At 47.5% G+C, this 12,416-nt stretch overlaps 1 protein-coding gene across 1 annotated transcript in view; it reads left to right on the top strand.

Moving 5' to 3' along the window:
- Window positions 1-1,182: 1,182 nt before the first annotated feature.
- The window catches only part of LOC306797317 (diacylglycerol kinase zeta-like), a gene marked incomplete at its 5' end in the record, with an annotated part of 47,699 nt that continues 36,465 nt past the window's right edge, over window positions 1,183-12,416 (top strand). The window contains 15 exons of the mRNA XM_079296627.1: window positions 1,183-2,069; window positions 4,136-4,244; window positions 4,463-4,558; window positions 4,996-5,073; window positions 5,421-5,483; window positions 6,785-6,841; window positions 6,977-7,045; window positions 7,135-7,206; window positions 7,288-7,404; window positions 10,404-10,475; window positions 10,647-10,745; window positions 11,132-11,214; window positions 11,295-11,355; window positions 11,802-11,915; window positions 12,054-12,191. Of these exons, the coding sequence (XP_079152753.1) occupies window positions 1,183-2,069; window positions 4,136-4,244; window positions 4,463-4,558; window positions 4,996-5,073; window positions 5,421-5,483; window positions 6,785-6,841; window positions 6,977-7,045; window positions 7,135-7,206; window positions 7,288-7,404; window positions 10,404-10,475; window positions 10,647-10,745; window positions 11,132-11,214; window positions 11,295-11,355; window positions 11,802-11,915; window positions 12,054-12,191 (2,115 nt within the window). The remainder of the gene's footprint in view (window positions 2,070-4,135; window positions 4,245-4,462; window positions 4,559-4,995; window positions 5,074-5,420; window positions 5,484-6,784; window positions 6,842-6,976; window positions 7,046-7,134; window positions 7,207-7,287; window positions 7,405-10,403; window positions 10,476-10,646; window positions 10,746-11,131; window positions 11,215-11,294; window positions 11,356-11,801; window positions 11,916-12,053; window positions 12,192-12,416) is intronic.

Raw genomic sequence — 12,416 nt, forward strand, 5'->3', positions numbered from 1 at the left:
CAAGCCTGGGGACATCGGAGCATGACTCTGGCTGAACCAGTGGCCTGCTGGGCTGTTTTTTAAACCCTCGAGCCAAATCCGAAAGTAACAACTGTTTATTCAGACCGTGCTCTGTGTTGGTTCGGAGCAGTGGTCTGTAGTGCTGTCTGGTCTGCAGTTAAAGGGTTCTGGGACACATGTGTCTCATGAAGCAGCCGGCGCTCTACTTCATGTGGAGCATGTAAACGAATGTCACTAAGCTGATTAATATTAGATGATTAAAGCTGTATTCGTTTAGTTTTCAGGCACTTAACGGAACGCATTAATCAACAGCTCGGTCTAAACGTGAGCTCATCTCCATGGAGCCTCTGGGCAGAGACTCCATGAAGAGAGGCCGAATGTCACTAATGCAATGCTTTAGCAAACACTACAGTACAACACAGTAGCATCCAGAAGATACAGTCCAATGAAATATATCAATAGATTACGAAAGACTCCGCTGTGTATCAACCACTGTGTGGCAGCAAATCAAAACCGTGAGCTAAATGATGCTGATGAGAGTGAGTGAGCATCACACAGTGCTTTATATGACTTGTACATGAGATGAGTCAATAAAATGAGTGATTGGAAGCTTCTGGTCGACATTAACAAGTGGTCTGAAGAACAGCTAGTAAGAATTGTGTCCCACGTGGTCCCACGGTGGCCACGGGGTCTCCTTTACATGTAAGAGTTGTGCGTTGGTCACAGGAAGAGGGAACCAGTGAAGGGCTGCTGGGGGACTGAGTGACTTTGAACTAAGCAGCACTGCATCAGGGATCCATTGATTGAGTTAAACAGCTGATTCAGCATGGCAACGCCTGATCTATTCAATTAGTTTGGATGGAAATATGCATTTTGTTTTGGGTATTTGTAGTAATTAAGTGGTAGTCATAACTTGGCAGGAAGGACTTGTTGTACCAGTAAGGTTTGTGGAAACTCTTCTCTCTGTTCATGTCATTTAGGGAACACATTTAATAAACAGAGCATTTCTAAAGGAAGACTGAAGAGAAGGAGAGGAGCTGCAGTATCATCAATCATCATGGATACCATCCAACAGAGAGCTCACCTTTAACCTTTAGCTTGCTATCAGAGAATCCGGGTTCTTTACCCATCAGACACCACATATCCTTTCAGTACCTTCCATCCTGCACCGCCCTTCCTGACATGATGGATTTCTTCTTCCATCGTCGTTTCCGCCGTCGGCAGAAAGGACAGAAGCATCAGGCTGGTCCTGCTCTTCAGACCAGTAAAGCCAGGAGGCGCTCTAGTGTCGGGCTGCCCTCTGCAGCATTAGTGCAGTCCAGACGCTCCTCTGTTGGCTTACCTCCAGTTTGTACTGACCTGCGCAGGCGCCCCAGTGTTGGCTTACTGGTGGCCAGTGGACAGAGGAGACGGGTAGGATTAACAAACGCAAGTGAAGACTCTGGAAGAGGAGGATTTCAGTATAAAGCCTCTGGCTCAGCGCCCTACGTACATCGAGGGATGGCGATGCGACATCGACATCCTAAAGTCAAATCGATTGAACCTCATTTACTTGGATCCTCGATGTTACTTGCGAGTGTCGTCCAGATGGGCAGAGGAGTAGAAGAATCCCCTCCATGTTCCTGTTTGGAGTCCGATGGAGAGGAAGGGAGTGATGAAGAAGTGGAGAACACACCTGTAAGCTTCAGCCCGACAACTCGGATGCACTTAACTCAGGCAGTCGATGTGAAAAACATCACACCCCGCCCCTTGCTCCGCCCTCCTCGCTGTCTGAGACGAAAGTCCTCCCACCTACTTCCAGCCGACTCTGAGCTTCGATGTGGTGAATCAGGTTGTGGAGTTTATGATCGCCGAAGCGCAAGTCAAGTTCACCGGACTTTACATCAGCAGATCCAGACTGCAAGGACCAGCTCCAGTTTGGGTCAGCTGGCCTCAGCAGGTCTGAGCTCTGAGCCACACGTGTCCTCCTCTGAGTCGACACTCCATAAGAGCTGTTCGTCACCACTGGGGGGACCAGAGGAAACCATATACTATGATCCTTATCTGGAAACATGGGAGAACTTCCTGTCGTATGTAACACACACACACACACACACACCCATGAACAACAACAAAGTGTATTGGTTTTGTATCTGCAGACTTCTTGCTTCTATGCTTCCACAGATTTACTGCCTACTACTTCTAGTGTGTCGAGGAATGTTCCTGCAACACGTACGGCCTCTAGGAGAACCATGTCTAGATGCTCTGACAGTCCAGCCATTTAAAGACCCTTTGTGGACAAACACCCACTAACACGTGTCTCTGTCCTCAGTGGGACAGGGACCAATGACTCTGCAGTAGAGCTGGAAACATGACACCTGGCTGCACACGATGATTATCACCTCTCTTCCAGAGCGATGCTGTGACGTGTGTTGAAGTTAATGTTGAATACATAAAATCAACAGGGATTTGGACAAGTATAATTTATTAATGTCAACATTTTCACTTTACTAACCCTGTTTTCCGCTGCCGGCTGGCACACCGTCTAGCACAACGTTTTCCCGTGTTTAAAAAGCAGCATATACATGCTAAGTTTGGTGGGAAAAGGCTATAAGACAGCTGTGATTTGACACGCTGTGCTAGTTTTTAGTCGAGCTGGAACTCTCATCAGCAGCCGTTGGTGCTGACTTTCATATAAGTCACAGGATGACGGTTATTCTGAAAACGAACTGTCATATCTGTTTGGGACGTTCTATTTGCGGCGCCCCTCTGACCTCTCCCTTAGCGTCCCCGTCAGACAAACATGTCACTGTAACACACAGAGCTGGGTTATGATTGGTTCGGAAGGTCGAGCTCCCAAGGGGATGAACGTTTTAGAGCTTCATGATTGGCTCTTTCATTCCTCTCGCCTGTTTAACAATGTTTGATCACAGAATAAAAATGATCGAATTACATTCTGCATGTCTAAATGGAGGACATCCAAATGATTGATGAGAAGCTTTTTAACTGCGACAAGCGCTTGTGATATCATAACATGTTTCCGTTATGCTGTCATATTCAGGTTGACAGCAGTCGTAAAAAGTGAAATGCTGCTTCATCTCGTCTTCATTTATTCATCATGAGCTGGTCTTCATCTGTCTAAAGGAAGCTGCGTTATCTTTCTAGTTCTCACAGTGTCCGTTTCACTGGTGTGGGATCAGTTTCCTTCCCTCTTCCTGATCGACTCGTTGCTGCTTCAGATGCATCTTTGAGATTCAGCCGTTGAATCATTGGAAACATTTGTCCAGTGTTGACATTTAGTTGTTGATTCAAAAATGTGAAGTTATAAAACAATCAAGCAACCAAAAATATAGCTTCACCCAGAGGGTGACTGGGTGGACCTCCACAGTCCATGCCAGGTCGCTCATGTTTGTGTTAATGTGTGTCAGCATGGTGACCTGTCCAGGTGTGCCCCCCCCCCCTTTCACCCACTGTGTGCTGGTGCAGCATGCTGATATAAAGTCATATTACTTCGCTCTCTCTCTCCGTCTCTCTCTCCGTTTCTGTCGCTGTCTCTGTCTCTCTCTCTCTTCATTCACTCTATAGCTCGCTCCACCACCTCTTCTCTCGCGCTCGCGCTCCCTCGCTCGCGCTCTCGCTCTCTCTCGCTCGCGCTCTCGCTCTCTCTCGCGCTCTCTCTCTCGCGCTCTCGCTCTCTCTCGTGCTCTCTCTCGCGCTCTCTCTCGTGCTCTCTCTCGCGCTCTCTCTCGCGCTCTCTCTCGCGCTCTCGCTCTCTCTCTCTCTCCGTCTCGCTCTCTCTCTCTCCGTCTCTGTCTCTGTCTCTCTCTCTTCATTCACTCTATAGCTCGCTCCACCACCTCTGCTCTCTCTCTCCCTCCCGCTTGATGAATGTGACATGTGATATTCCACATGAGGTGCTACACATTAGAATATGAATTCAAATCTTTAGAATTTGAATCCGTTGACATTAGAGACATGAATGAGCTCCACAAAAGGACTTGGTGTTGAAATTGTGTCCCCAGTGTTTGATATGCTGATATGTTCGTGATGCCCGATCAGGAACATTTCAAACATGTTTTCAGCTTTCAGACGGTTTGAAAACTGTGTGACGTTGACAGGTTTTACCTTTTCTCGTTGTCTCTCCTTGTGTTTCCAGGAAAGCAATAGCTAAGTCCGGCCTGCACCATCTGCCCTGTCAGCCCAGCACATCGTCCCTGAACAGGAGTGATCCAGAGGCAGATATCCGCAGCACTCTGGACTGGACTGTGAGTCTGGGCTGTGATCGCTCACAGGACAACCCTCCCTAGTGGGTTCTTCTATCTAACCCTATCGAGTCTATCTGGAGCATAATGTGCCAGGATCTTTGTGGATAAGCGCACCCAGGGTGTTCAGTCAATGTGGCAATGGCAGTCAATGGCCTCAAACAGCATCAGTGACTTACGGATGTAGTGAGCCAGCTGGTGTCCTTTGTTTGTCCCTCTAGGAGTCGGCTGTGTATGGAGAGCACATCTGGTTTGAGAATAATGTGTCTGGAGACTGCTGTTATGTGGGAGAGCAGCACTGCATTGCCAGAGCACTGGTGAGTAGCTCCTCCCTCTTTGTGTTCTCAATACCACGACTACAACTTCCATCCATTCATCAGATGGAGCCAAGTGTGTTTCCCTTTAGTTTATCACACTGAATCTATACACGTCTCACTAGATACTCCTTCAGTGTCTGCACTCATGGAACTACTTCATCCAAGTTACAAACCAATCAGATGGCGGTAAATGCACTAGTGATGGTCACATGAACAACAGCAACATGTAGCAGTTCTCTCTCGTATGTCCACATCATCCACGTCTCACCACTTAGACCAGCACAGGACTGCTCCCCAGTGGTCAGAGATGGTTACTGCCTCATATGTGGCTGTGTACATTACTGTTGGTCAAAGGGCCGATGGTTTCACCTTTCGGTCCTCGCTGAAGCTTATTTCTGTGATTTTCATTTTCTCCTTCTCTTTCTTTCTCTTTCCAGCAAAAGTCTGTCAGTCGAAGGAAGTGTGCTGCGTGTAAGATAGTGGCCCACACCATCTGTATAGAACAACTGGAGAAGGTAATTTCTCTGTCTCATGCATTCAACGCACTTAACGGATTGATCCAGGAAATGGAATGAGTTCACCGTATGAATCTACTTCATGGAGACAAGAAACATAAAGACACAGCTGTCATCACAGACAGTTCAAGATTAAAGACTGATGTTTAAACCGTCTTTCACGAGGGACAAAAGGTGACGGAGGCGAGATTAAAGAAGGATTTAACTTTTAGTCCTCACTAAGAGTTTAAGATCGGAGAGAAGTGAAAAGGAGGAACCCCTCAGACATGATGGAAATCTAAGCTTCTCTTTGTTGATGTCGTCAGAGGACAGCTTGTCTTTAACTCTTGCTCCCGTCTAACCTGCAGTTTCCCAGCTCTAGAGCCATACTGTTGGACGCCACCCTGCCGCTCAATGAGCCACACTTTAGAGTGAGACACACAAACCTCCTCCGTCTCTCCTCTCTCCTCTCTCCTCGTCTGTGGTGTCTGGACCTCCCTTCAGCCATTCTTAGTGAAGCCATGTCACAGCATGATATGAGTCTTTATAGGTGGGGCACATGTCTGAGGGGCTGCCACATAACCAGATACCGCTGCTACAGATATAGCATGTCTTCAGGTCTGTGCAAAGAGCGAATGGATTGCAATGTAATCCAGATCAGACACACGCCCTTTGGGAACTTCCACTTTGGTTCTGGCATGATGAAAGGGGTCACTTTCTTTTCTCTCCATCTCCTCTACCTGTTGATTCGGATGCATTGATAAATGAGTTGATTTCAAAGGGATATGATACTAAGGCCTCTTTCTGAAGGCCTAACAGCACAGAGGGACCAGGACTGGTCACTGAGACAAAGTCCAGGTCCCTCTACTAGCCCCTGTCAAACACATCCACTGTCTTCATCAGCAGACATCAGTCACATGCCATCAGTATCTCTCTTTATTTATGAATCATCATCACTGTAATAATCACATCCGTAGACTGTGACACATGGCACATTGTCATCCTCACAACAAACTATATTCGACCAAATGTGAGAAGAGTCTGCACAGTACCAAGGACAGTGGATTGATAGACGAGAGACGGATCACAGTGCCGTCTCTCTACAGCTGCATGAGTGACCCATCACCAGAGTCCAGCTGTGATAACAGCAGCGCATTGGTAGACCATGTCTGTGATGTGATGAATCGCTGCTGGTTCTGGTGCTTCTGGGCTCATCTTTAGCAGCAGAGCAGCAACAATGTGAGTCTGTGAATGATGGAGCCATCAATGCTTCAACAAACAGAGACATCATCTTATCTCAGCCACACCTCTTGGTGTCATCACCTTGTATTTCTTCAAGCTGTCACCTTTGTCTTGATATCAATAGTAGAGCACTAATCATGTGACACTATTGACCAACGGATCTATTTTTCATTATGAGAAGGTCTGTGATATGCAAGGCTGAACCAGGAATGAAGCCGACTAATTCATGATGTTCAGCCTGGCAACCACAGAGTCTGCTGGTTCCCTCCCTGCTCTGGGTTTTCTTTTCTGAGCTCACTTCATGATGGGGAATCGTGGTGCCGTCCCACTTTCACTGCAGCAAAGTCACACATGTGTGAACCTCTTTGCCATTCGTGCTTCTTTCTCCGAAACCATGTTTTCCTGCTCGTTGGAGATGCTTCTGTTCTGGCGCTCCCAGAAGAAGCCTCAGTTCATCTGTCCTCTCTACTCTTCCTCTGCTCTTTTCCAGATTAATTTCAGGTGTAAACCGTCTTTCAGAGAATCCGGCTCTAGGAACATCCGAGAGGTGAGTCTGAGCTGCTGCTGGAGCCGTTTTAGGATCAGGAACCATCAGGGAATAGATTAACATTGGTCATTGGTTCAATGTTCTACAAAGTAAGTATTTTTAAAATGATGATCAGTGTGATTTCTGCGTTTTCAGCCCGTTGTGGTGCGTCATCACTGGGTGCATCGGAGACGGCAAGAAGGCAAATGTAAACAATGTGGGAAGGTGAGTGTGAATTGTGATGATAATAATTCACTTCTTCTTTCAGCAGCACAGAGGCACTCACTCCTTCTTGTTCCCGTCTGTCTGAGCAGGGCTTCCAGCAGAAGTTTGCTTTCCACAGCAAAGAGATCGTGGCCATCAGCTGCTCCTGGTGCAAACAGGCTGTGAGTGGGTTTAACAATCATATTCGTTCTATTCTTCCCATCTCAATCTATACATCTATTCAACTGAATGTCTTTCTTTAGTACCACAACAAGGTGTCCTGCTTCATGCTGCAGCAAATTGAGGAAGCTTGTCCAATAGGAGCTCATGCTGCTCTTATAGTTCCACCCACATGGATCATTCGAGTCCGGCGCCATCAGGTAACTGTTGATTCTCACTTTCTTTGTTCCCCAATGACATTTTTGTTTTTGTTCGATGAGTTAATCCACATCTCCTTTTCACAGCCAACATCACCCCACCCTCCCTAAACAGTCCTCGGGGCTACATTGAAAATAATATTGATTATAACTTGGTGTGTGCCCGTTGTCTCCCAGTGGTGTCGGGGAGCGTGTCTAAGCGCGTCGCACTTGTTCCCTCGACCAAACGCCGTTTTTGATACTTTTACGTCTTGTTCAGCACGATCATCTTCACCTATAATCACCACTGTTATGATTTTTGAACTGTGAATTCAATCGGTTGAAGTAAAAAGTTAGCCTTGAAACTGACCCGGCCCATGGTGAGACCAGTCCTCTGGTAAAATCAAACAGAATCCTTCCTTTAGCTGGGACTACGCAGTACGTACTGGTTGAGTGTGCAGTACGTACTGGTTGAGTGTGCAGTACGTACTGGTTGAGTGTGCAGTGTGCAGTACGTACTGGTTGAGTGTGCAGTACGTACTGGTTGAGTGTGCAGTACGTACTGGTTGAGTGTGCAGTACGTACTGGTTGAGTGTGCAGTGTGCAGTACGTACTGGTTGAGTGTGCAGTGTGCAGTACGTACTGGTTGAGTGTGCAGTACGTACTGGTTGAGTGTGCAGTACGTACTGGTTGAGTGTGCAGTACGTACTGGTTGAGTGTGCAGTGTGCAGTACGTACTGGTTGAGTGTGCAGTACGTACTGGTTGAGTGTGCAGTACATACTGGTTGAGTGTGCAGTACGTACTGGTTGAGCATCTAGTGTGCAGTACGTACTGGTTGAGCATCTAGTGTGCAGTACGTACTGGTTGAGCGTGCAGTGTGCAGTACGTACTGGTTGAGCGTGCAGTGTGCAGTACGTACTGGTTGAGTGTGCAGTACGTACTGGTTGAGTGTGCAGTGTGCAGTACGTACTGGTTGAGTGTGCAGTGTGCAGTACGTACTGGTTGAGTGTGCAGTGTGCAGTACGTACTGGTTGAGCGTGCAGTGTGCAGTACGTACTGGTTGAGTGTGCAGTGTGCAGTACGTACTGGTTGAGTGTGCAGTACGTACTGGTTGAGTGTGCAGTGTGCAGTACGTACTGGTTGAGTGTGCAGTGTGCAGTACGTACTGGTTGAGCGTGCAGTGTGCAGTACGTACTGGTTGAGTGTGCAGTGTGCAGTACGTACTGGTTGAGTGTGCAGTGTGCAGTACGTACTGGTTGAGTGTGCAGTGTGCAGTACGTACTGGTTGAGTGTGCAGTGTGCAGTACGTACTGGTTGAGCGTGCAGTGTGCAGTACGTACTGGTTGAGTGTGCAGTACGTACTGGTTGAGCGTGCAGTGTGCAGTACGTACTGGTTGAGTGTGCAGTACGTACTGGTTGAGCGTGCAGTGTGCAGTACGTACTGGTTGAGTGTGCAGTGTGCAGTACGTACTGGTTCAGTGTGCAGTACGTACTGGTTGAGTGTGCAGTACGTACTGGTTGAGTGTGCAGTGTGCAGTACGTACTGGTTGAGTGTGCAGTGTGCAGTACGTACTGGTTGAGTGTGCAGTGTGCAGTACGTACTGGTTGAGTGTGCAGTGTGCAGTACGTACTGGTTGAGTGTGCAGTGTGCAGTACGTACTGGTTGAGTGTGCAGTACGTACTGGTTGAGTGTGCAGTGTGCAGTACGTACTGGTTGAGTGTGCAGTGTGCAGTACGTACTGGTTGAGTGTGCAGTGTGCAGTACGTACTGGTTGAGCGTGCAGTGTGCAGTACGTACTGGTTGAGCGTGCAGTGTGCAGTACGTACTGGTTGAGTGTGCAGTACGTACTGGTTGAGCGTGCAGTGTGCAGTACGTACTGGTTGAGTGTGCAGTGTGCAGTACGTACTGGTTGAGTGTGCAGTGTGCAGTACGTACTGGTTGAGTGTGCAGTGTGCAGTACGTACTGGTTGAGTGTGCAGTACGTACTGGTTGAGTGTGCAGTACGTACTGGTTGAGTGTGCAGTACGTACTGGTTGAGTGTGCAGTACGTACTGGTTGAGTGTGCAGTACGTACTGGTTGAGTGTGCAGTACGTACTGGTTGAGCGTGCAGTGTGCAGTACGTACTGGTTGAGTGTGCAGTGTGCAGTATGTACTGGTTGAGTGTGCAGTGTGCAGTACGTACTGGTTGAGTGTGCAGTGTGCAGTACGTACTGGTTGAGTGTGCAGTACGTACTGGTTGAGCGTGCAGTGTGCAGTACGTACTGGTTGAGTGTGCAGTGTGCAGTACGTACTGGTTGAGCGTGCAGTGTGCAGTACGTACTGGTTGAGCGTGCAGTGTGCAGTACGTACTGGTTGAGCGTGCAGTGTGCAGTACGTACTGGTTGAGCGTGCAGTGTGCAGTACGTACTGGTTGAGCGTGCAGTACGTACTGGTTGAGTGTGCAGTACGTACTGGTTGAGCGTGCAGTGTGCAGTACGTACTGGTTGAGTGTGCAGTACGTACTGGTTGAGTGTGCAGTACGTACTGGTTGAGTGTGCAGTACGTACTGGTTGAGCGTGCAGTGTGCAGTACGTACTGGTTGAGCGTGCAGTGTGCAGTAGTAGGCAATTTCCAACACAGCCAAGGGGGGTGTGAAGACAACAGAACAGAGCTGATGGCAACTATAACATTTTAAAAACAACTTCTGTTCATGGCCATACTATAGTACAGTCGCACAGACAATAGATATTCTTATAAATACCGATATTCATATTCCCCATACAAAACAAGAATCCTATTCAGCATGTCTTGTCCTTGACCCATCTTTGAAGTTGTGATTGAGTATTTTGAAACATTTCTCAACAGTAGCAATGAAAATAACTCCTCAGGGTGGTGTAATAAAGAGACGTGTTATGTTCATCATGGATGTGTTGATAATATGCCACACACCGTTTTCCTTCTTTATGAGATCTTCCTGTCTGCTCTCCATGGAATCAACCTCAGTGATGTGCAGCTGCTGTCTGTGTTTGTGTCTCTAACAGTCCTCTATGAAGTCCAGTAAGAAGAAGAAGAGAACGTCATTCAAGAGGAAAAGCAGCAAGAAAGGAGCAGAGGTCAGTCCTGCACTGTACACATATTCTCCTAACAGTGGGTTTGGTTCTTTGCATTGTGTGTGTGTGTGACACACTTAGAACTATTTATTATCGGCATAATTAGTTTTTTATCAAAGAAAATATTCAGACAGAATGAACAAGCTCTGAGCAGATCATCTTCTTCTCTCACAGGAAGGACGACAATGGAGGCCGTTTTTAATCCGACCCATCCCTGCTCCACTGATGAAACCACTGCTGGTGTTTGTCAACCCCAAGAGCGGAGGAAACCAGGTATTCATATTCAGTGAGCTGGTCACTGAAACAGTTCAGTCAAGCTACATGCTGAGCAGTTATGGTGCCACTAAACCAGCCCTCAAGTCTGGAAGCCAGGTAGTTGGTCAGGTCAATAATCTCGGGGTCTTGTTCTCCAGTGAGGGTCAAATGGAGCGTGAGATGGACGGGTAGTTTGGTGCAGCGTCAGCAGTGATGAAGTCCTTAATTTACCAGTCCATCAACGTTCAGACCATCAGCTGTGGTCATGACCTTTTGGTAGTGACCAAAAGAATGAGCTTCCTTCCTAGGGAGTCTAGACTCAGCCTTCGAGATGAGGAGACCCCTTTAATTTACATTCAGTTACTTTCTAATCTTCCAACGTCCTGCTGGTTTCTGTCTCACAGGGTACTAAGATCCTGCAGTCCTTCATGTGGTATCTGAACCCCAGACAGGTATTTGACCTGAGCCAAGGAGGACCAAAGGAGGGGTAGGTCTATCTGTCTGACACACACACACACACACCAGTGAACATGTACTTGTGATGTCCCATGTGTGTCGATATTGTAGCCTGGAGCTGTATCGTAAAGTCCATAACCTGAGGATCATGGCCTGTGGAGGAGACGGCACTGTGAGTAGAAACACACACACATGCGCACACACACACCATCCAAGATATATTTCTGAAGAAACAGGACGAAACTAGTTCAGGGATGGGCCGATAGAAACGCAAACAAGAATTAAAATACATTTTAACTTGCTACTTTACAGACACTATATTGTCTGTCAGCCTGTGGAATGACAGTGATCACAATATCTGATGGATATTTATGAAAGGAGGTTTGATGGCAAGAGGGCAATTTTGTAAAACAAATAATCTCCTGATATTGTCTGGAGTCGGGGAGTAGTGCATGCCCATGTGTTGGGCATGAAAGGATCTAAAAGAGCCAGTGGCACCGTATCCATGGACACCAGAATGAATACCTATAAAGTGCGTGTTCAGCTGATGGAGCTGAGAAGCTGTTCCTGTGAAAGAGAGGTGGATGTAACTGCATGTCTGTGTGTGTGTGGAACCAGGTGGGCTGGATCCTGTCCTGTCTTGATGAACTCGCATTAAATCCTCAACCTCCTGTTGCCGTGTTACCACTTGGGACAGGAAATGACCTCGCCAGGACCCTCAACTGGGGGGCGGTGGGTACAAACACACACAACTAAACTGTAGGAGTGAATACAGACAGTCCAATTACATGCTGTGGGCAGTCGCTGCACATCCTGTTTTCTATTCATGAACATGTCTTTGTGTTTGATGTCACTCTGCATGGACTCCAGGGCTATACAGACGAACCTCTGTCTAAGATCCTCTCCCATGTTGAGGATGGAACGGTTGTCCAGCTCGACAGATGGAATCTACAGGTTGAACCGAACCACGGTGCAGGGGCTGAACCGGACGAACAGCAAGCTGATAAGGTTTGAAACATTCTGACTGAATGTAATGGTGCCGAGCTGCTCCACAGCTGATCAGAGTCCATCCCACACCTTGATTCAGAACACAGTGTCTACAACTCCTCTCGTCCGCTGTTCGGAGTCGTCCTCTTTGATCCTGTTTCTGAATGAATTTACTGACAAAACATTCATCAATGCACATGAAAAGGAGCTACATCTGAACCCAGGTGTGACTGTTGACCTGATATT

The sequence above is a fragment of the Melanostigma gelatinosum genome, assembly GCF_949748355.1.
Source record: "Melanostigma gelatinosum genome assembly, chromosome: 24".
NCBI lineage: Eukaryota > Metazoa > Chordata > Actinopteri > Perciformes > Zoarcidae > Melanostigma > Melanostigma gelatinosum.